General features: G+C 46.9%; 1 protein-coding gene across 7 annotated transcripts in view; it reads right to left on the bottom strand.

Annotated features, from left to right (window-relative positions):
- Positions 1-141: 141 nt before the first annotated feature.
- The window catches only part of sipa1l3 (signal-induced proliferation-associated 1 like 3), a 64,933-nt gene continuing 38,376 nt past the window's right edge, over positions 142-26,698 (bottom strand). For 4 of the 7 annotated variants that reach the window (XM_056440683.1, XM_056440686.1, XM_056440684.1 and 1 more), the window contains exons 2-23: positions 24,470-25,210; positions 23,098-24,079; positions 20,801-20,931; positions 17,729-17,917; positions 17,045-17,219; positions 16,202-16,305; positions 14,529-14,686; positions 13,859-14,441; positions 12,962-13,060; positions 12,665-12,840; positions 9,548-9,799; positions 9,236-9,418; positions 8,664-8,788; positions 8,170-8,285; positions 7,652-8,091; positions 6,207-6,440; positions 5,468-5,630; positions 5,208-5,382; positions 4,840-5,016; positions 3,904-4,030; positions 3,395-3,476; positions 142-3,163 (exon numbers count right to left, since the gene is read on the bottom strand). In XM_056440683.1, the coding sequence (XP_056296658.1) occupies positions 2,966-3,163; positions 3,395-3,476; positions 3,904-4,030; positions 4,840-5,016; positions 5,208-5,382; positions 5,468-5,630; positions 6,207-6,440; positions 7,652-8,091; positions 8,170-8,285; positions 8,664-8,788; positions 9,236-9,418; positions 9,548-9,799; positions 12,665-12,840; positions 12,962-13,060; positions 13,859-14,441; positions 14,529-14,686; positions 16,202-16,305; positions 17,045-17,219; positions 17,729-17,917; positions 20,801-20,931; positions 23,098-24,079; positions 24,470-24,967 (5,367 nt within the window). In that variant the 5' untranslated portion in view covers positions 24,968-25,210 and the 3' untranslated portion in view covers positions 142-2,965. Of the gene's footprint in view, positions 3,164-3,394; positions 4,031-4,839; positions 5,017-5,207; positions 5,383-5,467; positions 5,631-6,206; positions 6,441-7,651; positions 8,092-8,169; positions 8,286-8,663; positions 8,789-9,235; positions 9,419-9,547; positions 9,800-12,664; positions 12,841-12,961; positions 13,061-13,858; positions 14,442-14,528; positions 14,687-16,201; positions 16,306-17,044; positions 17,220-17,728; positions 17,918-20,800; positions 20,932-23,097; positions 24,080-24,469; positions 25,211-26,698 lie in introns of those variants that run through there. The other 3 variants (XM_056440688.1, XM_056440687.1, XM_056440689.1) reach the window with 3 other exon arrangements.

Raw genomic sequence — 26,698 nt, 5'->3', positions numbered from 1 at the left:
AATAAATTGAAACTGTCCCTTTGGTAAAGTGACAATTTCATTCAAAAAAATCTTGTGAAATTGATAATGTAAATAAATATTTCTTCAGCTTTATTTTTGTAACTTCAGAGGGAAAACTTTCAACAAAACAGACCATGTTGATTGTTTTTAATATATTTTTTATAAAATATTGAAAACATAATTTACATTTTTAAATGTACAAGTTATTACAACCCAAAGAAAAACAATGTCGAACCGAAACGTTCCGTCTGCGCATCGCGTACCGGCGCCCGGTGCCGGAGAACCGACACCGACGGGAGAAGATGCCAGAAAATAGAAAACAAGGAATCATACAAATCAGTTTTGTACAGAGATCAGAAGTCAAACGGCATACACAAATATAAACACGGTACCCTCACCTCTCAACAGTGGGAATGTGTTAAATAAATTATCAAAATATTTAACATCTAAAAAAAACAACCTAGTTTTACAATATTACCATTAACCATGATGCAAACTTGATTTGTTCAACAGGGACCGTTGTGTGCTATAAATAGCTTAAAATTATACATAACATCAACAAACTTTATAAAAAATAAACCGTGCCCCCTTTTTACATAAGCAAACAAAAGAGACTTGCAGATACGAAAACCACAGCTACACCTGCAAAGCTGCATGAATGAAGGTCTTCCTCACGAGGAGGAAGGAGTGCGTCACCTGAACTAAAAATGCCCAAACAGGAAATGTTAGAATCTGAAGCCATGACAGCTTGAATGTGTTCATGGGAAGAGGATGAGGAGGAGGAGGAGGAGGAGCATCACTGAACCAAACAGCAGCCTAAACCAGTATAAACGTTCCTGTATCAAAGCCACTCAGACGAACGGGCTGCAGCCACAAAGGGGGCGGAGTCATAACCGCAGGAGGAGATGAGAGTTGACACCAGAGAACAACACGTGTCTCCTCTGGTGTCACGGAAAGAAAAGTACTGTTGAGAGATATGAAGATATCAATAGAGTTGACTTCATGGAAAATCTATTGAAACACTTTCTAATCCTGCTAATTAAACACCTACAAATCGAGATATTCAATCTTTTAAAACAAAATCGACATTGCCATAAAAAAGGAATGATTTTCAACTTTGCCTAAAATGATTGAATACACCCGTAAATATTAAAGGGATGAATATAACAGTATAAACCGTCCGCGGTATGCATTTAATTTACACCGCCCACTCCTAACTGATGGTTGAAAGTCATCCAACAGCATGTTGAGGAACCTGAGAGGGGGGGGGGGGGGGGAGAGAAGGATCTGTCTGGCAGGGCGGAGACTCCGGCGCCGGACGGGAAGATGAAGAGTGAAGAGTCTTCCTCTGCAGCGGGCGTCATTGTTCAGTACCGACTTTCAAAAAAACACTCATTATTTCTGTATGAAAAATAGATATAGAAAGACAATATCATGACGCAAGCTAGCAGTATAAATAGTGTCTTGGGTTCATTTGGGTGATTTGGGGCCAACCCTCTCTCACACACACGAGGGAGCTCCGTGTCCAGAACATGTTCTCTAGAAGCACACACACACACACACACACACAGCTTCATGTCCATCAGGATGCAAAGATGACGAAGATGAAGAGTGGTTTGACACGTGACGTTTTTAGGGGCACTATGTTTGGTAACGGATATCAAATCAAGAATGTGATGAAGTGCGATACACACAAAAAAGATTTAGAAGAAAGGATTTTCAGAGGCGAGCTGAAATTGCCAATCAGAGCACAGAATTTGATGGAAGAGCCGAACCGACCAACGACCTGCGAGGTCCTGCTCTCCAAAAAATAGTCCCTAAAACAACGGATGTTCCTTTTTTAAAACCCAGACTTTATTTGGGACGAACACATTGGAGATGTTCATGTCGAGCTGCTGGACTTTGTGGCTCGCCGTTTCCCCGTTTCCAGCCTTCAGGTGGAGCTCATAACCGTTTCTACTTAGTGTGTTTAACGGGAAGTCTTTGAATATATAAAAAGAGAAGTGAAGCACTGGGATAACCACTCAATGTTCAAAACTATTATCCAGTACATTTAGATCTGAGATGATGCGGCACTGCTGAAAACAGTGAAAATGTAATGCACTGCATGAGAGATACGATACTATTAATATCAGGAGCTGCATGGCGACGCCCACATCGCTCCACTGATGGCTTCACATCGACAGGGCCACAGGTTCATCCATGGAAACGGAGGAGGAGGAGGAAGAAGATGGTGACCCACAAGTGTTCATATTACAGTAAACTGGTTTGTTCATCACTCAAAACATCCGATAACAGACCATCACATTCACACACACACACACACACACACACACACACACACACACACACACACACACACACACACACACACACACAGCAAAGAGTAATAAAATGCATTTTGCCTTGAGCACAAACACTGCCGTGCCACAATGTTTTCGAGTACCATCAGCCACACATGCACACACACACACACACACACACACACACACACACCTCTTTAGTACAACAATATCAGTACAATTTAGGTCATTTTGATACATGACAATGTATCACAGAGGCATCCAACTACAGCACCACGTCTGTAGAGCTTCCATTACTTCTAGTGCATTCTGGGAGATGCAGTCTGTAATGAGTCTTTTTATTTTTGGCTGTTTCGCTGCAGGAACAGTATTAGGCCTCTCCAGGTGAGATAGTCTTCCTCTCCTACTCGCTCCTCTGGCATAGGAGCATATGTGTTTATCTATATATATATATTATATATACACATACATATATATATATATATAACAAGTATATAAGACTTTTTGACTTCAGTCTATAAAAATAAACAGGCTCAGCGATGAGAGGGGGAGGGGTCTCTGCTCCAGGTTCAGGCCAGTGGAAGCTGAATGAGGTGACATCATCGTGACCTCTGCAAGGAATCATGGGTCCTCTGTGGCGTGACTCTCTCCCGCTGCCGGTGTCACTCCCTCCGCGGGTCCGCTTCGTCGTGAGCGAGGAGGGCGCTCGCCTCGCGCTCGCTCTCCGTCGCATCGTTAGTTAACAGAGTGCTGAACTTGCGCAGCTGCTCGCTGGCCGTGTGGCTCTCCACCTGCAGGCGCTGGTTGTTCTGTCTCAGGTGGGCCATCTCGGCCATCAGAACCACTTTGTCCTTCTTCTCCTGGCGGCGGAGACGAAGAAAGAGGAGAGAAGAAAAGAAAGCAGGATTGTTTCGTGACGAGTGACGGTAACTTTCCCTTTTCAGGGAATCATTTTGGGAAAATAGTGTGCTGGAAGTGAGCTGAGCGGACGGAGACCACGCTCACGTGTCTCCACGAAACATGAATCCCCAGAACTCTCTCCTCTGAACGGTTTAACAAAGGAACATTGTGAAGAACAAAAAGGTTCTTACTCTCTCCAGGTCGTTGTTCAGCTGCTTCAGCATCACTTCCAGGTGGAAGAGCCGACCGGAGAACTCGTTGGGCGCCTCGTCGCTGTTCACACACACGGCACAGATGATCAACGTGCATTCTACAGCTGCCAAGGGCGGTACACACAACAGGAACACAATACGCACACAATACAGACTAACTCAACAAAAATGCTTCTGTGAGTGCTTTCTTTCTTATGGAAGAGTTTCTGGCAACACAGAAACAACCAACTGTTTACTATTGTGGGAATGTAGAGAGCAGGACACACACTCGGGATTCAGTTCAAATGCTGTCAGTCAAGTGCTTCACCACTAGATGGCAGGAGTGAGAAGAGTTGTAAAAGCCACCTGCACCCCCCTAGCATCATGCAGCACCAGAAGTCGCATTAAAAGCAAGACATATTTAATTTATTATACGTTAAAAATACTATTTAGAAATATTTGGCTTTCATGGCTCTCCCAGTCAAAAAGGTTCCTGACCCCTGACCTACCCGATGAAGGTCGGTGTGGTCCGTGGTGTCTGAGGAGTCTGAAACTGGACTGGACTGACGACTGGTCTCATGTCTGGACCTCCACCCTGTGGCTCCGTCAGCGAGAAGAGGGAAACTGCTCTTTGCGCTGCAACAGAGACACACAAGCACACTTTATAAAACGCTGCATAAATGAGTCTTTTTACCCCGAGTGTCCCTCGAGATACACAATCCCACCCAGCACAGCAGGCCGGTGGATCAAGTGTTGGCTCGAGTCTCCAGGGTGTGTGTGTGTGTGTGTGCTGTGTGTGTGTGTGTGTGTGCTGTGATCGTCTCTGTGGTGGCAGAGGACACAAGGGACAGGAGAGAGACCCAGAACAGACACAGCGGGAGGCAGAGTTGAGCTCCTTCTTTCTCAGGAGTGTCATGTGACCAAGAGAGCCGAGACACCAGGAAACCACCAGCCAAGCAGGACGTCTCACATGCACCCGGGATTTAAGATTCTACACTTATTGATGTACACAATGGTTTCTTTTTACACATCGTGCTTATTTGAACAATAGAGCACGTTTTGGGAATTTGTTTTTCGCATGACATTGAACAATAACACCTCTGTAGATGGTTAACGTAAGCACTTGAGAATGTAATGACAATTTGAACAGAAATTATTTTGCAGAACATTTAGTCCAAACCATAACAGAACTAGAACTACCGCCACATCCACGTCAGTTCAAAATACCATCACTTGGCAAATTGTCATAATTAGCATATTCATTCTTGAGTTATGGCCAATGGCTTGAACTTTGACCACCAGAGTTAAAATCACTTCTTCCTGGAGAGCAAGTGGACGTTCGCTTGATTTCCCTGAGCTACGGCTTTGCGGCGGACAGACAACCCAAAGGCATCTTACAAAACAATACACAACATACCACGTACGACATGAAAGGTTGAACACACCTAATCCCGAGGTGTCTCCACCCTCACCTTCGAAGGCTTGAGCAGCGTTGACCAGGCTGGACCACTCCAGCCCACAGGCGGTGTCCGGAAGAGGCATCAGCCCGAGGTCCAGCCTCCTCAGAGGGGGGACTTTGTCTCTCACCTCTGTGAGGGACAGCTCGGAGGCGGACAGCGGCACTGAAGCACAGCGGAGCACAACGACCTCGACGTGAAATAATGACATCGTTCCACGAGGTCCTAGAAGTTACGACTGCAACAACTGACTTGTGCATTACAATAATAATAATTACAATGATTGCTTTCGTCCCTGAGCCCCACGGAATGACGCGTGGCGGCTTCTTAAACTCGACACAGAAGCTCAAGCTCACCCTTCTTGCTCTGCATGTGGTTGAGGGCGACGGAGTTTTTCCGCGTGGGCAGCGTGCAGGTGAACAGGACGTCGGTGGGCGTCGTCGGGTTCTCAGAGTTGGCGAAGCCGGCCTCTCGGCGCCCGCTGCACAGCGACTCGTCTGAGAAGGTGCGCTGCAGGGTTCGCCTGGGAGACTGCAGGGACAGACGAGACCAGAGGTCAGAGGTCAGAGAGCTGCGAGTGCGTCGTCATCCAAGTCCGGTGCCGAGTGTCCCTCACTGGATCCCTCTGTGGCGTCTCTCCCGGGTTGTCCATGATGATCAGTTTCTTCAGGTCGTCTTCTATGGTGCTTTTGTAGGTCCGTCTCGGAGAACGCAGATCCCTCAGTGAGGCTCGGAGACGAGGCTGTCCAAACACGTTCTTTGAGTTGGTCTCCACCTGCCTGGAGACACGAGACATGAGACACGAGACACGAAACGAGACAGACAAAAGAGACATGTGAAAGACGAGAGACATGAGACAGACAAGACACGAGACGAGAGACATCTCTCCAGCCCATTGACCCTTTCAGCCCATTTACAGGTCAGTAGAAGCTGGTTTCCATGTTTCTCTGTCCAGGGACCATGTTCACAACTACATGAACAACTAGAAGTCAAATGACCTTCAGAACAGTCCTGACCTCTAGAGTCGAGGTCACGACTCCAACAAGATACATCTGAGGGTTCATGAGTTGATTAACAGGAAAAGGAAACAGAGTTGTGCTCATTATTTAATATTTTCCTCTCATCTTGTCCATCTTTTGACCATTCAGAGTCTCTTGTAACAGGCTGGAATCGCTTGTTATACAGAATGAGAGAACAGTCGTATGTTCCTTGCGTGCATTGTGAATGAAGAACGAGCAAATTCACAAAATGTATAAATGCATCAACACTTTTAAGTTGAGCTTCACCACTGCAGGTCACTGAGGTCGAGGAGGTCAGTGGAGATTTGAGATGTTCTTCATCAGTCACTAACTTACTTTTTGCTCTTGCTGCTGTCAGAGCTGGACGTCGTCGTGGTTACGGTTGAAGGTGACGGAGCGCTGTCCTCGTTCTGCCAGGCGGTTTGTCGGCTCTTCCCATAAAAGGCCTTGGGGGCGGAGCTGGACAGAGGGGTGGAGCCTAAATGAGCCGACGTGGGCGTTTTGGTAGCGATTCGGACATGTCGGCCTTTCTCAGCTGTGGGAGTCTTGTAGCCCTGCGGCGTGTAGGCCCTGAGAGGACAGGAAGTGTTCAGGAAAGATCTGACAGTAAAAGATGAAAAAAGTGCTTGAATATTGCATTTTACATAAAATGATTGCTCTCTTTGTCAATTAGAGGTCATTTCTGGTGCGTTTTTGGCTCTCACTTCCCGCAGATACAAAGTGTGCACCGTTTATAGACATATTTATATCAATAAAAATCGTAGACATATTTAGGAATAGTTCAACATTCTTGGGAACAAGCAATAATAAGCACCCTTTAAGACTTAAACGAGCGTACTCCCCAAAATGCCAAACTATTCCTTTAAGAAAGGAACATCTTGCCATGAACGACAGCTGTGGGAGATCCGCTAACATGTCAGGCATGACGACACAATGTTAGAGCACAGGTATCTGGGTTTGGCTCACAGAGGATACATTAAGGTGATTGTTCAGCTCTTTATAAGTGTTGTCTTTCATGCATGCTTATCGAATACATCTTACTCCCCTCCTCTCCATTGATCAGGCAATGAAGATGACAAATTTCCCCTTGGGGATTAATAAAGTATATATCTATCTATCTATCTATAAGAGTTTGCAATTAACGTTCACACAGCCGATACGATGCGGATACAACCGCATCAACAGCAAAGAGCTGCACACGAGTTATGAACTCCAAATGCCACCATCCACCTCCCAATAACATCCACTGTAGTCCTCCAGATGTAGTCGTACGGTCTACGCTTTGTTTCGGTCAAACTGTCAACAACCCGCGATGAAAATGTATTGTCTGTCTATATTGTGTCCCAGGCGCAGTGGATGCGGTTCAAACACAGATTGTTTTAATCCAACACAGAGCGGCAGCAGCTGGTGTTGGATGTGTGTGTGTTTTATGATGTGGGGGCAGCACGTGCTCCACAGAAGAGATCACATGGTGATCTGTGTGCTCCACAAGGATCAGGCTGCTTAATGCACCCGTTAAAGACAGATGTTCATGTGTCAAAATATTTATTTTAAAGAATCTGGTGGTGGTACATAACCATTCCTATTCTTAAAAACGTGTTGAACGTACACACATTATCTCTGAAGCAACACTGAACTGCAAGACTGGTGAACGCAACTCTCCCCAAGCCAGCGCATGTGTTTCCTGATGTTCATCGAGATTAATGTGAATTTTCGTTACATTGATATTAGCTTCGTGAGAACGCCACAGAAGATGCAGCTCCAGTGAGTCGGACACTTACCTCGGCTTGAAAGCATCCATTTTATCCGCGCTCGAGCCGGGAGGCGGGAACGTCTTGGTGCGGAACCCTTTGTTCCGATTGGCCGAGGGTGCTATGATGGGCGAGGACTCTCGTCTCCTCGGCTCTCCGCCGCCCCGCCCCACGGGCAGCTCCTGGACGCCGCTGTAGGTCACGAAGCTGTGCCCGGGCTTGTGGGACTGGCTGTTGGGCACGTTTCCCTGGCGATTGTTGTTGTTGTAGTGGGTCGAGGCGTCAATGCCACTGTCGTTCGATCCCCCCTTGTTGAGGTCGGGGTCAGGGTCCACTGGGTCGCCGAGGCAACCCCCGCTGCCCCGCTCCCCTCCGGCGACGCCGTCGAACCAGCGCTCGTCGCTGTGGCCGCTGGAGGCGTTACTGGACAGGGTGTTACTGCTGGAGTGGCTGGAGTACTGAGTCTCGCCCTGCGGAGGACAAGACCGTTACAATCAGGAGGCAACCTGAAGAGAACTAACACGAGACGCTGTGAGGACAAGTCTGACCTTTGAGTGTCTGTTTGGGGAGTCCTTCCCCGGGACATCCTGTCTGGTGACTCTCCTCTGCCCCCCTCCACCACTCGGCCCCCGAGACGACGGCACTGGGACATGCCAGAGGGGCTCTAGACAGAAACACACACACACTCACAGGATTAAAGGAAATTACACTGAACCTCTATGGTTGGCAAAGAGGATTAAATACTTATAGCACATTTAAACACTGACCTCGACCAACAACATCACACTCCGATATATCTCGACCATGAATGTAGTATTAGACGTAGTTTAAATCAAATTCATTTACAACCTGCGATACATTTGGCCACATACGACCAGTTGCATATGCGGCGGATACAACATGATTATTATTTGAGTTGTGTTTTTTGGACACCCGACACATTTACATCCCGTCACTCTTTTAGCGGAGCGCACAGTGAGGTTTCCGGAGTATTCACAACATAGTGCACGTGAGTTGCCTGCGCTTCTTGACGGCGGTGTACCTGTTTTGCAGCGCTCCATGGTGCTCTCCTGACTGGTGAAGCCGGAGGAAGACTCTCCACTGGAGGTGACGTCCACACTGAAATGGGGCTCAAAGGGCAGCAGGGGGCGCTGTCCTGCTCCATATCTACAGAGATGGATCATACGAGAAGGGGGCGGAATTTTATTATTAACCACATTCATGCCACTGTCAGTTATATATGAAGCAACGCACATGTGAGGGGTAAACTACTCAAATGAACTCCAGGGAAAAGCCGTAAGCGTTTTGATTTCAATTGATGTTTTGCATCCTGGTGGCAGTTGAAATAAAACCCATTTATCCGGTTGGGCGAGATGTTATCAACCTCCACACAGTCAGGAAGAGCCGCCCACACACCAGATCCTCCCTCAAGGAGACGCTGTGTTCATACACGTCTGACTGCAGACCTGACACATTAGTCAGCCTCATCTTATAAACAGATATGATCCACCTCGAGCAAACAAAACAGCATTTATGAGGTCCCTCAGACATGTTAAATCAAGATCAAAAGGAGTCATGGAGGAGAGCTCAGAAATCACACACACACACACACACCTGTCGGGGGAGGGTTTGTAGCGTACGAAGGGGCCTGGTGTGATTCCAGGGGGCCCCATTGTGGAGAGGCCGACCAGGCCTGAGGAGGGTGAGGAGAAGCTGGCAGAGGGGTTTCTGTAGGCCAGCGCTCTGTCGCCTCCTGCAGGAGACAGACTGTAGTGGTTCTCTGGGTAGCTCACCGGCCTGGAGGACACACAACGAGGGCGACGGTCAACCGACAGGACCGCACAGAGAGGCGAGGCTGCGACAGCAACACGAGAAACCATCTCTCGAAATGAAGTGGGAAAAACATGCCGCGAAAAAAAGTCTCACCTTTTAGAGGTGAGGTGTTGGGGCTCCCTGTAGGGAACAGACGTCAGGATCTTGTGTGAGCGGGGCAGTGCAGGAGGTGGGGGACCCATGAGGGCCCAACGCTGTTGGTTGGGGACACACTGGAGCCCTGGAGGAACGGGCGGGCTGTCCCATCGCCACGTCGAGCGAGGGGAGGGTCGGTAGCCGGCAGCCAGAGGCTCAGGTTCTGGCTTCTGCTCCATGGTCTTCATCTCATACTCCTCTGTGCAGCCCCTAAAGACACAGGAAAGGTGATCCAGCACAACAAGTCAATCAAGTGCTTGACACTTAAAGTCCAAGCTCCCAAAGCACAACTTGTTCTGCTCAACACAGTCCTCATCGATGGTTCAGTGAAACGCACCGAGGAGGAGCAGCAGCGTCCTCTGGACTGCAGCTGAACCAGAACTATACCCTTCTGCACCGAGTGAGTGTGTCAAAACTCTTCCATATATCTCAATATATCTCCATTTATCAAATCAGGCTACAAACGCAACTGAAATGTTTTCCATGTTTGAAAAGTATCATCGAGCTAGCCCAAGGTCATCATCATTTCATTCGCAGCCTTTTTAACAGGAAGGCACGAGGCATCAAATACGCATCTTCAAGATGAGACAAACGGCGGGAGGAAGAGAGAGAGGCCATGACGGAGGAAGAACCGAGCTAAATTCTGTGAGGGGGAACGAGGGGTCTAAAAAATTTTTACAAAATGATTGAAAATGCAAAGATTGAAATAAGAGAGACGAGGACGCATCGTGTGCCTGAAAGAGTCGGTTTAGCCAGGTAATGATTATGTTTATTATAATTCAATCTGCAGAAGCTTTCTTTGATTAATCGTTTGTTGTAAAAATTTCTCAATTATTTAGAGTCAACGGTTTAAATTTTTTTTTATTATGTTCGTAATAGAAGAAAAGCAAATATTTATATTTGAATAGGCTAAAAGTACTAAAATTAGCATTTCTATTTAAACTTGACTGAAATGATTTGACTGAGTCAGGAACTTTCCTCCCTAATTAGGCTAAACTTGTCTGATCTAATTTCCTTTAAAAAGGGTTTCTGTTCTTTTAAATCAGCATTTTAAGGATGAATGCATTACGTACAGAACTTTTAATCGCTTTTGTGTCTCAAATGTGCTAATTCAACAAACTTACCTTGGCTTGAGATCATTAAAATGGTTGCAGATACATTTACTGTCTAGTGAATAATTTATTCATCAACATTTTGTTTCAGCTTTAACCCAAATTATATTTAAAAAAACAACAAAACGTGATTAATAATATTACTATTAAGGACTTTCGTCACCAGAACACTATTCCAGTTATAACTGTACACACTGAACAGTTTGAATAATTCTGAATAACGGGGACATTATTTGAGCAAAGAGAACGAAAACAAAACAAAGAAAAATATCGTAGTATATAATTATATAGTCTGTCAATGCAGTGAGCAGAATAAATGAAATTCCATTAACCCTCTCGTATATTGTGGTGGAGGAAGACATATACATCCCAATAAATACAACAAAATCTATCTACATATCGGCAGTGGTAAGTGAGAAAATGTGTTTTTATATTGAACGGACTCTTTCGTGTTCAACCCGGATTCTTTGTAGAGTCTGATGACACTAAAACCTCGACTGCATCTACTTTGCTACGAGACAGTAAAACATTGTAAAAAAAAAAGAAGTATAATAAAAGCTGTAAACACAACGCACACACATCAATATGTCCGTAGAAAATATGAACACTATGTTTAAACAGTGCACAGTCCCCAATTAATGACCACGTGGTCAGGATACCTGAAACAATCAATCACCAAAGCAGTGGTACGAACCTCAGAGAGCCCGTCTGCACATGTTGACATGCAGTGCTTCTTCCATCCCGGTGGCTCAGCTGTAGCTCCCAACACACACGTGTTCAAACGCACTACAACATCCCACCTTCTCTCCTCTGAATCCCTCCATCTTACGAGAGCACAGCAACCAGTCAGGGCAGAACGGGAAAAAAACACTTCCAACTCTTTTTCTCTTTCTCTCCTCCACCCACCTCTCTCACTCTCGGCGGTGCTGAGACACGTCCTCCTCACCGGGCGCTTCTCTGCCTCTCCAACTCAGTACTACCTCTCTCTCTCTCTCTCTCTCTATTCCTCCCTCTTTTCCTGTCCTTTTTATTCGCACACGGCATGCATTTTTAATTAATCACTTCCACTCGTTTATTTATTTTATGCCGTCCTTTTTTTCTTCTTCTCCCCGCAGAATCACAGCCTTAATCTCATGCAATCTGTTGGTCTGGCACACAACGGCAAACGAGTCAGAGAGAGAGAGAGAGAGAGAGAGTGAGAGAGAGAGAGTGGGGGATGAGTGGAATGCAAGACTCTTAATTATCAGCTGCTACTTGAGTGAGTGTATGTGTGTGTGTGTGTGTTGTGTATGTGTGTGTGTGTGTGAGAGAGAGAATCAAAGGGATTTAACGTGGTGTAATTAAACTGCCTCCAACATTAAAGATATCTAACCACTGTGCAATCACAAAACAAGCCACATTTACTGTATTTAAAAGCCCTGGTTCTCAGTCAGAAACACACACACACACGCACTGTGGTTATTCTTCACCTCCATAACCGATCTGTCTCATAGGGCCTCGTTATTCCGTCTTTGTCAAGGCCGTGTGTCGATGAAAGGTTGGAATAGGATGACGAGAGGGAAAAGAAAAAGATTGTGGGAGGAGGGGAAAAGGCGATAGTGAGCCGAGCGAGATGAGACGAGATACAAAGAAGAGGATTTTGTTTAATTTCCATTAAACAAATACTTCGCTCCTTCTTGCCTCCATGCTTCATTCCGTCTATTTCCACACATGGTTCTTTCTCTCTGTACGCTTGCTTCCTCTTTTCACACACTCCTACACAGAATCCTCTCAGAACATTAGAGTCTTGCCATTACCTCACCAGTGCTTGTGAGTTTGAGAGCGTCCTGTTCTCACTCTGGTCCTTCCACTACTGCCTGCTAACGCTCAGCAATCTGCCTCACTCCTCAACATCTGTATTCACTAAAGCCGTTTTAAAAACAAGTCACTCATTAGTTTAACTTCAAAGACGTCGTAAACACACCTGCGAGGCCCCCCCTCTTCGTACGGAGGGATGATGATCACTTTGACCGTCACCGACGTCCTCAGCAGGTCGATCATCTGCTCGTGAGTCAGCGTCACCGCGGCCACCTTGCAGATCTCCACCAGCCGACTGCCCTGTCGGAGTCCGGCCTGCCACGCAAAGCCGTATTCCTCCACCTGCGCCAACAAAAAACGAATTTGCGGAGAAAAGTCTTCAAACAAGCCAGTTATGGACAGCCAAGAATCTTCATGGATGAGAATGTGAGTTCTGGTGTGGCAGCTGGTCATGTGACGGTACCTCAGCCACGGTGCCGTCCAGGCGAACATGGAAGCCCAGTTGTCCCAGTCCGTTTCTTCTCAGAGTCATTTCCACCGTCTCACATCCCACTGTCAATGACTAGACAAGGAGAAGACATAATGTGAATACATACATATTACATTTAGAGTATGATCTTATCCGTATGTGTCTGGGTGTCTTCAAAGGAAACATCATAAAGGGGAATTAAATACTGATATCCATCCGTCATACTATCAATATTCACACAAAGTACATGGTTATGTCATCTGAAACAATGCAGATATTTGCTCCGATTAGAAAAGATGAACTTTTATTAAAAGATATTTTGTTTGCTGAAGTCCAGGAAATCTCCTTTTCCCAGCATTTCATTTGTTAAACATTACAGCAATCACCAGCGTTTTATATTCCTCTCATCAACTAGCTGAACGATTGAGTTACAAACTTGTAAAGACGACCGTGATGCTCTATGATATTTGAGTTAATATTGTGTTATGAATCTAATAGTCGATGCGAAGGTTATTAGCTCGCTCCGACACATTGTTCAGGTCTTCCAGGAAAACCGCAAGCTAGAAAACAGGTCGACGATATTAACGAGCGCCGGTATGGAGAAACAAGAAATAGGGGAGAGAGATAGAGATAAAAATTAAATATCACCCCCAAAAAATAGGCTGAGCAAATATTTAGTGTACGGGAATTAATTCAAACATTTCTTAGACCACAAGGATGAACACATGAAAGCAGAAAGTCGCTTTGGATAAAAGCGTCTGCTCAATGACATGTGATGGAATGCGACACGGTCCCGAACACGACACAAGCTGTGCCCTTCAAAAGGTCACAGAGATTTACATGTCCTGGTCTGGTAGTCGCACCACCCCTCGACAAGCTCCACACGCTCACCTTTAACCTCTGCACCACCTCCCTGATGTCCTGGGCGAAGCCGTCTGGTACCCGCACGGCGATGTGGTCCCCTCTGCCGTAGAAGATCTTCAGCGTCGACGGCTCCGGCGTCCAGCCGATCACGTCCGCGCAGAAGCAGTTGAACACCACCTCCTTGGTGGAGCAGTCGGTGAGGAGGACGTATTCGGCCGACAAGCCCAAGGCACAGGGCAGCTCCGTTCCCCCGCCACTGAAGTCCTGGGCCTGGACCCTCCAGGCGATGGCCCCCGCGGCTCCCAGCTCGGCTCCCTCTCTCGCCTTGGAGCGTTCGCGTTTTTTAGACGCGAGGGAGATGAGGTTGTTCAGCTTGCCGGCCGAGTCCAGCGGCGTGCCGCTGACGTAATTCTCCGCCAGGTCACGCAGGTACTCCTGGCGCGTTCGCGTCGCCATGGTGTGGAACTTCTCGGACTTGTGCGCCGCAGTTTCTGCATTGATCACTTTGGCGAGAAGGAAGTTGCGAAAGGTTTCCGGGTCACGGAAGGTGACGCCGCTGGGGATGGGTGGGCCGAAAGGAGGCACGTCCTTCATTCTCGTCACGGCAACACTGAGAGAAAAGATGGAACGGATTGAGAGACAGTACCGTTTTCAATCATAGTTGTGTATATATGAGCATGTTAATCGAAACGCGTACCTGTAACAAGTGCCTTCAGAGCAGGGGTTGTGCACACGGACGATAACAAACACATGCTGGAAGTGTGAGCGGATATTCTGCGGGGTGAAAGCCATTGCTCCCGGCTCTTGAAAGATTATAGTGACGATATCGTTCCCTATGTGCCGCTTTCTCAGGAGCTGAGGAAGAAGAGACGAGGGGTGGAAAATGACAAATTAATACGAGTAGCTGTTATTGAAACGATTGACTCAACAATAAGGGAGCGTCTGACAGATTTAGACGCTCACTACGAGACACCAAACGACGGTTGTGTCTCTTGCATTCTGTGTGGGCTATTTGCGTCTGTGAGCTGGTGTGTCCGTCTATCTGCGTGTCGAAGAAGTGGCACATGCCAATCCTCTCTTCATCGGCAAAGGGAAGTGTGAAAGAACCAATCGTGTAATGCTCGGCGGCTCACTGTTTGGACACAGATACACACATTCTGGAGCGTGCTGCCACCGGAGCAGATTTCACTCATGCCAAGTTTTGCCTGATGTTGTGGTTTGAAAAAGTTAAAGAAGTTTGGGATCTTGTCTGTATATTTTTACCATTTTCTATTTCAGCATTCATTCTAATATAACTAAAGACTGCTGACATGTCAAATTCAACAGGTATTTAATATACATTCCATCACTGGTCAGACAAGGTGAGCTGTTGCTCTCCTTCTCCTGTGTGCTGAATGAAAGAGTCTCCACAGGATCTATCTTCCTACTTCACTCTCAGGCGATGCCTTTCATCCGCTTCAGATTTTCTTTAATGCCCGATGCTGCCACCTAGAGGTTCATGTGAGCAGGTACACCTCCTTGCTGCCGCACTCTGAACCTCTGGATGGAGTAATTATAAAATCACACTTTCTGATTTGGGAAACATTTTTGAAAACCGGTAATAATAACTTTTAATAGACTCAATAAAAAAAAAAAGGCACAGGCCGTACTTTTCTTGTTTACTCACCATTTACAAACTGTTTAACAATTACTTAAAGATGATGACGCTCATTTATTATAAAGTATAGATTATAAGAATACAATACTCCAATTCACAATATTAATGTATTCTCTTTTTATTATGTGGTAGAACAAATGCTCTCTCCGGTTCCTACGCCTCACATAGTAAACTAATCCTGGGCCCCCACAAGGCTCGTTTGAGCATCTGTGTGAACACTTAATGAAAACTATTCATAATACCCACACACCAAATGCGATCATACACACCACTCACTGACACATGCTGCAAACCCACAGCACCCAGGAGAACATGTAGGAAGGCAGCTTTATTTAAAGGAGTAAAAAAAAAAAAAAAAGAGAAAGGGAGAAAATAAAGAAACTACTCACTACTGAACCCCACCCAGCTCTTATCCAGTAAAAGAATGAGAGGCAGAGAGAGGGTGAAAGCCAAAAAGAAAAAGCCAGTGAGTAAGAAAGGACAAAAAAGACAAAACTGAAAAGCTAAATAAAACGGGGAAAAGAATAGAATTAAGAGGGTTTCCACTTTACGAGTTCTTGCTGTTGTTGTACGGATCGGGACAAACACAAGAGGCTTTAATGAGCAGCCAGACAGACGAGAACAGAAAGCTGCGGATGCATTTTTTCCGCTGTGCACACCAGGACAGGCCTGAGACTTGGCATGCAATCGGGGTGCTGCTCACGAGCTCCTACCTGCTGCGGGTTGTTGGGCATGTACGGCAGCATGGTGGACACGTGGAACATGACCTCGTAGCCCTGGTAGGTCGTGTACAGGGAGTGGGTGCCCGTAGAGTCCGCTGGAGGAAGAGATTTTGATTTCATGTGAGACAGTCAACTACAGATGACACTATGTCGTAGAGTCTAACATTGGATCGTTCAAACAGATGTTTTCCAGGAGGCCAAGTCTGTCATTGCGATGCTGTTCCTGGGGTTATGACAATTGGCCTGGCTCTAATTTATCAGACATAGAATACATCAGATTATTGGCAACATCTGCGTTTTTAAAAGTAATGGATTTTGTACTATTGGTGTCTTTTATGGAAATGTTCCATACGGTTTTATTATGGCATGTAAAGAACTGTGAAGGAATGAAGAATAAGTTCTCACTTGTTATGATGATGCAGTGTTTTATGTTCCCATAATTCAGCAAACATTGATTTTGCTGTTGAGTAATTAAATGAGTGTGTGTCTCGAGTGTGAGATCATGAGACAATCAGTTCTCATTTAAAGTATCTTGCTGGATTCAAAATGCTAACTGCATGGAGGACACTTGGAAATAGGGACATCATTAATTATTTTGTCTCAGCATAGGAGAGATGATAAATTATGGCAAAGAAGAGGTGCACGTTCAACCTCGTGCAGCCGTTGACCCGACGGCATTTCATCTAGATATGTGCCATGACAAAAATGCTGAGAAAATACTATTCAGATAACAAAAGAGTGGAAGATTGGCATCTTGACTTTTAGGTAAAGACAACTCGGGTCTGCTTATTCGGAGGTCGAGCATTTCTGAGAGGAGCTCTTGTGAAGACTCACTCTTTGTGTCGAGCTGTGCAGCGTATTTGGTGAATCCTTTGAGGAGGACCTGCTCCCCCAGCAGCTCCAGGAAGGCAGAGAAGGCGGGCGACGCCTCCTCGTTGTTGTACATCTCCTCCTCTGTGCTCTGGCCCGCACGGCACAGCAGAACACCCACCTTGTGCTTCTGACTCAACTACACGGCAGCAGAGAGACCACATTAGCAGCACACACACACACACAATCACACACACACCTGACACACTGCAGTCTGCACACCTTGTGCTTTTAATGCAACTTATCTGCACAAACAAAAACACCCCCGCTTTGCTCTTCACCCACCGTTTCATAAAAAGATGAGATAACGTAGCTAAACATTAAAGCTTTTTATGGTTACACACTCGGGCTCAAACACACCACACCCCGCTCCACTCAGCTTCCACTGACCTCAGTCCGATTTCCTTTGCAACAACTCGAAATCAGTTATGTTTCAGACACTTTAAACACACTATCTTAGAAGCACCTTGAGCCTCTGTGTCACTTATCAAATCATATTTGTTGCTTTACCGCCATGTCAGCAAGCCTGACTTACAGTCACTTTATGTTTTAAGCCCAAGAACCATTTCAATAGAGGCATCTGGGATCAACCGTCGAATGTTCCAGTTTGATCAAACACGCAAAGACAGAGACAGACGCAGGACTCACCCCCTGTTCGTCCAGCTTGAGGAGCTGCTCGGTGACTTTGGGGGTGCTGAGCGCCAGCCTCAAACAGGAGACGCTGAGCTCAGGGACGACCTGCTCCAGGACCTCCTTGAGCGGCAGCCCCCGCACGGTGCCGTGCCTCCCCGTCGACGCCACCGCGTCCTCTAAGATGGAGCCTCGCAGGGTCACAAGCTGAAAGTGGGGACAGCAAAATATGTTTTAACTTGCATTTTGACTTTCGGGTCATTTTGGATTTAACCTCAGCTTTCCTTCGGGCCAATTTTTTAACAATGTTAAATCTTGTCGGTGTGTTGGAATCAACAAACAAAAACAAAAAGTGCCTCACACTTAAACTTGGAAAAAAATAATAATAATAATAATTTTTTTATTTTTATTTAATAATATCATTGACCTCTCAAGTAAAAAATATGAATATAAATATAAAGGTAACAGGAGGGTTAAACATTGAATCGGGTCATATTGACCCGAAGGCGACACAAGGGTTAAGAGTAGAAAATATCTAAAATCACAATGAAGAAATTGGTGTTGCATTGTTGATTTAGACCCCTCGACAGTTTTTGGTGAAAAAAAGAAAAATACATACGGTCCCCTTTTATTGATCGCTTTACTCAGGCCAGGAGCCTTTACTATTTATCCGTCTACTTATTAAGAAATGTTATTGACTCACTTTGTTACATACTTGTTTAGTGTTAGTTTTAAATTATTTCCTTTTTACATTTTTCGGTTTGTGTTGTGTATTATTGGCTAGTATCACATACTGCACATCGGCGACGATCATTTTACATTTTCACTCAAAAAGCTACGTTTCTTTTGTTCTCCTTTTAAAAAAAACGTAATAAAAAATGTGGGTAAAAAAAAAAAAGGACTCCATTTTGCAATAAAACAAACAAGTAGAGCGGACCGAGACAAACACAGGACAGCATACATAGTAAAGCTCTTGATATTAAGCTCAGCTACAGTACCACGCCTCTGGAAATGGAGGAGTGGGTGATTAGCAGCCTGGGAGCTTGAAGTGGGTCCATGAGGAATGGTCTCACTTCTCATAATAACACACACAATAACACACACACACACACTGGAAGTGCACTGCATGGAGGATTTTAGGTCAAGCCGTATTGTCAATTAATATTCTGCTCAGTATTGTGCTGCTTCCCGGTGAGAGGAAATTTACCTGCTTCAACACACACACACACACACACATGCACGCACACACACGCGTCAGAGGGCTGTCTGCATAAGTGTGTGATGGGGAGAAAGAGGAAGTCTCTCCACCTCGCTGCGTCAGCGTTTCTGCACAGAAGAATTAAATGCGAGACTTAAGGGGAATGGATATTTGAGAGCAGCAGTGGCTTGAGAGCAATCAATCTTATATTCTGTGTGGGAACAGTAGGCCTGGGCGTGCTGGTGTATGTTAGCTGAGCTCTGTGTACTTAGATGGCGGAGGGGCTCCATTGTTATACCAGCGCTCAGGTGATGAGGCCAGGCAGCCATGTAATTCAGCTAAAGCCCACACAGTGCCAGAGGCACCGTCGGCCATCACGAACAGAAGCAAACGTTGCCGTTTATTTGAGTTACTTTGATGATGCTACACAGATGTTTATAACATATTAAGACAGTCGTACCAACTATTCTTACAGACCTCTTTTTCGCCTATGAGAAGACGAAAAATAAAGATACTTTTATGTAAAAAGATTAATCTGTCAATTATGTTCCTGATAAATCAATTAAACATGTTGGTATAAAAAAATGGCACACAGTTTTCCAAAGAACTCAACATCATTTCAAAACAAAAAAACATCGGGAATAAGTCAATGTTTTATCTTGAATGGTAAACCAACGCCTAATCCAAATGTTTGTTGATAATAATAGTTATAGTCCATCATCTGCTCCTCCATCACCGTCTGGCACCCTGCAGCCACAGCCAAAGACAAGCGCAGGCTGCAGAGCATCATCCGCTCGGCCGAGAGGGTTATCGGCTGCAATCTGCCTTCCCTCCAGGTCCTGTTCACTTCCAGGTCACTGAAGCGGGCCAGAAAGATTGTCGCTGACCCCTCCCACCCTGGACACTCCCTGTTCGAGTCCCTCCCCTCGGGGAGGAGGCTGCGGTCCATCATGACAAAGACCACCCGCCACACCAAAAGTTTTTTCCCGTCGGCAGTCGGGCTCATCAATGGAACCCGGGACTGACTGACTGTCACCCCCAGGACTACCACCTCTTCTTCCACCTTCCTCTCTCCTCCTTCTTCCCGCTCCTTCCTCTTCCTCCTCCTCCCTCTTCCTCCCACTCCTCCTCCCTCCTCCTTCTTCTTCCCTCCTGGAGGCCTCCTCCACACACGTCACTTTAACATGCACTTTAACTTGAGGCCTCCTCCACACACATGCCACTTTATTTACATGCACTTTAACTTAAACACACGCCACGCGTAACATACACTTTTAACTAAAACACACCACTTGAAGCACACACCCAAACACTTTCACATTATTTGTTGTCTTTCTGTCGTGTTGATTGTTGTTTGTTTGTCATGTCCAAATGTTGCACCTTCCGCCAAAAAAAAATCCTCGTTTGTGTAAACATTCCTGGCAATAAAACTGTTTCTGATTTCTGATTCTGATTCTGATAGTTTGGTGCTCTAGAGGCAAAATCACTGAGAGTAAAAGAACATAAAAGATGCGTGTTTGTAGTCTGAACATATCTGAGGGAGACTCTTAACGAGTTCTTCATGTTCACCAGCCCATCACTTAATGCATTACGAGTATTTGAGCCATCAAAGTGGAAAAGTGGTCGGGTGTGTGCTTCCTCTGAGAGCACACGTTGGCCTCGGCAGCCAGTGTTTGGTTTGGCTTTTGCGGCGACTGGGCAGGTGGAATGTTCCACAGGCAAAGAGGGAGGGAGAGAAGAGAGGGGGGTGAATGGTGGAGAGGGAAGTCAAATAGGGCATAGAGGGCGAGTAGAGTCACAGGTAGGAACAGGAAGGTCAAATAAAAGTAGCATGAGCGTGCATTCTCACACTGACTCATCCCCATCACTCACACACGGCGGATCGTTCATACCTCGCTTGTTCTGACGATGAGGCGGTACTGGTACTGGTCTTTCAGGTCTTTGGTGTCTTCTAGCTTCTCCCTGCGGATGCTCACGGCCACGGCGCCCATCTTATCGTCTGCCCCGAAGTAGTTTGCGTGCTCTATCGAAGGACAACGAGAGGTGGAGATCCTTTTAGGCTTTGTGTTGAGGAGAACACGTCTGAATAGGGGTTTGTTTCATCTATGGTACATCAGGTGTTGGTTTTGTACACAGAAAGGCAAGAGTATGGTATTTTTCAGAGCTGTATGTATTGGTCAAAGAAATCCGTTGGAAATCAATCTGGAAAGCAACATTCACAACAGGTGATCAATTATTTCAGCATCTTTTTAAGCAAAAGAATCCCAAAATTCACACGTTTTATCTTCTAAAATGTGATTTGCTGGCTTCCTTAATATCTTCTGATAGTAGACTGAAAGATTTGCGGTTTGGAACTGTTAGTCGAATAAAACTTGACACGTAAATATGTAAATTGTTTACCAACATTTAATAGACTTTTATGAAATATTATTACGCTTTTATAATCCAAAGAATTTATCAAGAAAATCTGAATTGTATTCTCACTCTTCTGTAGTACTAAACTTAAATTACGTGTTTTAGGTTTTGTATTGCTGATCCAATTATTATTTATTGAATTTTTTACCAAGCAATTAATCTTTTTTAACCAAAGAGGTCAAACGCCTAAAAATATCCCAGCTTGTTTAAACTCAAGCATGTTACACAACATATGCAACACAAATCTAGTCAAAAACTGGAAACATTTAAGCGAATATCTCAGTTCGGTGCTACAATGCGTCAGTCACAAAAAGGTTTCGTGGTTCGATAAAACAAAGAGAGAAAACGTTGCATTGAACTGGTTCTGTGAGTGTAATGAGCAAGACAGGATAAACACAATAACATGCTATCTAGAAATCAATACAAGTAATAAAAAAATCAACTTAGGGAATAAAATCCTATGCAATATACTGTATTTAATAACACATTAGAAATGCAAAGAACAAACAAAAATGAAGAGTCATGAGTCGGTAACAGGCTGTGGCTTGTCACCACAGTGTGGGAACGCAACGTAATCCTCCATTAAGAGGCTCGGACAAAAGCCATCAGCGCACTTCACGAGCGTCTTGCAGGTCCTCTCCTAAAGCTCTGAACTAAGCTGTGGTAAAGCCACCGCCACGGGCCGCGTGGAGGCCAGAGACACCAGGCCCTCGGGGAGGAATCGAGCTCGACGCGTAGTCCTCCTCGACCCCCATCGGACTGGAGTGAACCGAGATGACGTGCACGACCAGAGGCCTCGTGGGTCACGGGGTGAACATGTCAGCTTTTTGATGAGGCTTTCTCGCACAACACAACCCCAGTTGCATTCTGGGGGACAGCTAAGCTTGAAACGAGTCAGCGGAACATATTTTTGGAATGATGACCGTTATCTGTGTGGCTGAGGGAGTGGGTGATTAGCAGCCTGGGAGCTTGAAGTCATGAAGTGGGTCCATGAGGAATGGTCTCACTTCTCATAATAACACACACACACACACACACACACTGTAAGTGCACTGCATAGAGGATTTTAGGTTGAGCAGTGTTGTCAATTAATATTCTGCTGCCACAGATTGATGCTTCCCGGTGAGAGGAAATTGACCTGCTTCAAGACACACACACACACACACACACACACACACACACACACACACACACACACACACACACACACACACACACACACACACACACACACACACACACACACACACACACACACACACACACACACACACACACACACACACACACACACACACACACACACACACACACACAAGCAACTGTCACTAATTAGGGTGCAGCCAGATGATGCTTGTCGAGAGGAAGTTTCATCGCCAGTGTCTGAAGAGGTGATGTTGACAAGAAAGGCCAACAAACACCCACACAGACACACACACACACACACACGTGTGTAAAACAAAGCTGCAGTGGCTGACCATGTTAAGTGGTCCTTGTGATTGTGAGAGGCAGGTAGTGTATTATCAGCTCAGAGTTTGCCAACAGTCCAGTGGCAGGTACACGTGTAATGAAACCTCTGGGAACGTTGCCAGCTCGGCCCACTCTGCTCTGCTCAGGCCCAGCTGGATTTTAACAGCGCAGGATGAGATTTGGGGAATGAGCCCAAGTCAGAGCTTATACAAGGTGAATATTCCTTGGTTTTCTCACACTTTTATAATAGTAATGAATGAATACGTGTGATATCTGAGGAGTAGTAAAAGTGTCTCGGTGTTACCTTTCCCGTGGAAGTAGTCCCTGTAGTACCTGGCCCCCAGGTCCACGTGCTCGATGCCGTACAGCTTCAGTCGGTCCAGTCTGGTGACCTGCTGTTCGATCGGCACCTCGAGCACTGAGACGCTGGCATTACTCCTCCTCAGCAAACCCCTCGCTCCGTCTCCTCCTCCGTCCCGCTCCGCTGACGAGCTGAGGAAGCTGATGTTGCGCTCCCCGTGGCCTCCGGTCTCATTGAGGAAGTGGGGGCAGCAGAGGAGCAGTGGGCTCGAGCTGTGGGCTCCAGGAAGCCCGTCCAGTGGGTCCATACCCAGGGAAGGTGTCATGGCGCTGGGGTCATGGCTCAGGGTCAGATCCTCGATGCTGGAGTAAACCGGGTCGTTCACAGTCTGAGCTGAGGATCTGGAGACGGACAGGGACACGGATGCCGCCGACGCCCCCGTGGCGGTGTTCCTCCTCTGGGCAGCGTAGCCCCGCTGGGCCATCGCCTCGTGGAGGTCAAATAGGATACTCTGGGCATCGAAGTGGACAAAGCTCTTGGGGCACACCCACGGTTTGTAGGCGGCGTCTGGCAAACCCCGGCCGCCCCCATCCTCGCTACTCTCACCTTTCCCTCCATCCAGCTCGCCGCGACTCGAGCTTTTAAGCTTCCTGAACAAAGAGGAGGTGCCCAGCGACAACTCCGTCCCTCCACTCTTCTTCCTCACTCGCTCAGCTCCGTCCTTCCGCCCCGTCCCCCTGTCGTCCCCACTCGAAGGACCAGGCGAGGGAGCGGAGGGTAAAGGTGCGCTCGGTGGCGAGTCTGGAGCGCGCAGCAGCTCCCCGAGGCGTATGGGTGCCGAGCTGCGCTGGTCAGGCCTCTCCTGGTGGAACTGGCTGAGCATGTCAAAGAAACTCTGCTCAGGAATGCCCTGAATGTCAATGGAGGAGGTGCTGCCATACTCTCTTAACAGGTTACCCATTCCGCATCCGCCACGAACCTCCACCTTGAGGCAGAAAGGGGAGAGGATTCTCAGTTTATGAAGATATGTCAGTGGACACACATCAATATTGGTATTAACGTTACGATTTTCGACCCGTTAGTTTAGGCCAGTATGAAAGATGAGACATGAGGTCGAGTTGCAGTTTTGAGTAACAGTGCTCATAATCTTGATATGTTTTGGGGAGCTCTGTGATACCAGAGAAGATACACACACACACACATGAAATGCAGGAAAGTGCATCATGACCAGTCAAAGTCGTGCTTAGCATCTTTAACTTCATGTTTAATCCTCTGTTTGTTTGTACTAAGTCAGTGTCAACACAAAACGCTACAGGGCTAAAAAGGCCTTGACCCGCCCTGCAGGTGTGGACGCGACAGGACGTTAAAGACCCACCTCGTTTTCGTCCTGTTCGCTCAGGGTCACCTCGCTGTTGGAGCGCTGTCTCAGTGGAGGGAACACTCTCAGGCTGAAGGGGCAACTTCTTTCGAAGCCAAACCCTCCTCCCCTGAACTCTACATCCTTGGACCGTCGCCGCGGCAACCTGTTAACTCCTCCCCGCATCAAACCGATGTCGGATGACAAAAGCGAAGACGACATTGACGCGGAGCAGTCCTCTCCGTGGTGAACGAGGCCCGTCTGCCCGTTTTCCAGCAGCGACTCCCTGGACTGCGTGCGGCGCGGGGGCCATTCTGCGATCCGCGCCCTAACGCCCATTTTGGGCACGGAGAGGCGCGGCTGGATGACCGTGTCTGTGAGGCCAAGAGCCGGGTGGCCATTAGGGGTGTGATGAAATGGAGTGTGCTGGAGAAACCCTCCTCCTCCACCTCCTCCACCTCCATCTAGGAGGTCGGAGGAGGTGCAAGTGACCCCTCTGTCTCTGTAGCTGTTCATGGCGCCCCAGCAGAGCTCAGGGCAGGGAGGAAGGAGGCTGGCATCCCATGTCAGGAGGGGTGCTGGGAAAGAGGAAGAGGAGGGGCCCCACACACACTCTGCTGACAGCGCGACGGCGTCCAGCTCCCAAAAACATTGCTTTTAAGCGGCAGGGTGGAAAAGATTTCACTGGTCCATTGAGGACCAGTTTGAGTCAGGACCGATGATCTTCTTCTCTGACTTTTTGTTCAGTCTAATGCAGATCTGAGAACAGAAGAAAAAACAAACAATCAATTCAACAAACCAGCTTCAGAAAAACGGCATCTTTTAAAGCACAGAGCTTGTGTGACCCAAATATTCTCCAGAGGCACAAAGAACAACTGAGCGCTGAATTTAGAAAAGAGCGATTCACTGAAGTGTAAAAAAATGCAAGACTATTAAGACACTGTGACAGAGTGAGAGCGAGACGAGAGAGAGAGAGGGAGAGAGACAGGAGAGAGAGACCAGAGAGAGAGAGAGAGAGAACAAGGTGAGAGAGACCAGAGAGAGAGAGAGACCAGAGAGAGACCAGAGAGCGAGAGAGACCAGAGAGAGAGAGACCAGAGAGAGAGACCAGAGAGAGAGAGAGAGAGAACAAGGTGAGAGAGACCAGAGAGAGAGACCAGAAAGAGACCAGAGAGGAGGAGGAGATGGCGCGGCTGTGTCCAGACGCCGTCGTGGTAGCTCCGCGGAGATTGTGCGCTCTTTTAGTTTTTGTGTTTATTTTCAATATTTTCTTTGCCACAAACACATCGGCACTAACAGCATACGAACGCAGCACACTTTTGGACATAAACTTTTGCGCAAAACAAGGGTTTTTGTCCACTTTTTCCATCGATCCAGCGTGGCCGGCAGAGATCGTACGAGCGAACCACAACAACAACAGTGGAGCCGCTACTACGGGAGACGACGAAAACATCGAGGAAACGGGCGGAATTCGAACAGACTGAGAGTTCAAGCCCACCGTCCACCTCTGCCCAGCATCCTTCTTGCTAACGTCCAGTCTCTGGAAAATAAGATGGATGATGTTAGGGCAAGGATCAGATTCCAACAGGACATGAGGACTGTAACATCTTTTGTCTGACGGAAACATGGCTGACCCGCTGGTGCGGATCGAGTCATATGCCCAACCGAGTCCTTCTCTGTTTTCCGTGCAGACAGAACGGAAGAGTCTGGTAAATCTAAGGGTGGAGGGTTTGCTTCATGACTAACAACAAGTGGTGCGACCCCAAGGACATTAAGACTCTTTCTCGTTCCTGCTCCGAACCTGGAACATCTGGCGATCTCATGCCGTCCATTCTACCTTCCCGGGAGTTCAGCTCGGTCATCACCACAGCCGTCTACATACCACCACAAGCGGACACCGACGTAGCACTATCGGACCTACATGATGTGTTATGTCGGCATCAGAACAAGTATCCCGAGCGGCTGTGGTGGTGGCTGGGGACTTTAATAGGCAAACCTAAAAAGTCATGCCGAACTTTCACCAGCACATTACGTGTGCTACCAGAGGAAAGAACGTTGGACCACTGCTATACGCCATTCAAGAGAGGCTACAAGGCTGTCTCTCTCCTCCGTTCGCAAATCAGACCATGCCGCCATTTTCCTGCTTCCGAGTACCGGCAAAAGATCGCGGAAGCGGTAGTGACGAGGAACGAAGCGGTGGTCTGACCAATCAGAGGCTGAGCTACAGGGCGCTCTGCGTGTCGCCGA

This window comes from Pseudoliparis swirei, chromosome 20 (genome assembly GCF_029220125.1).
Source record: "Pseudoliparis swirei isolate HS2019 ecotype Mariana Trench chromosome 20, NWPU_hadal_v1, whole genome shotgun sequence".
Classification (NCBI taxonomy): domain Eukaryota; kingdom Metazoa; phylum Chordata; class Actinopteri; order Perciformes; family Liparidae; genus Pseudoliparis; species Pseudoliparis swirei.
Note: the sequence above shows the minus strand (reverse complement) of the source record. Positions and strands in the feature narration are given on the sequence as shown.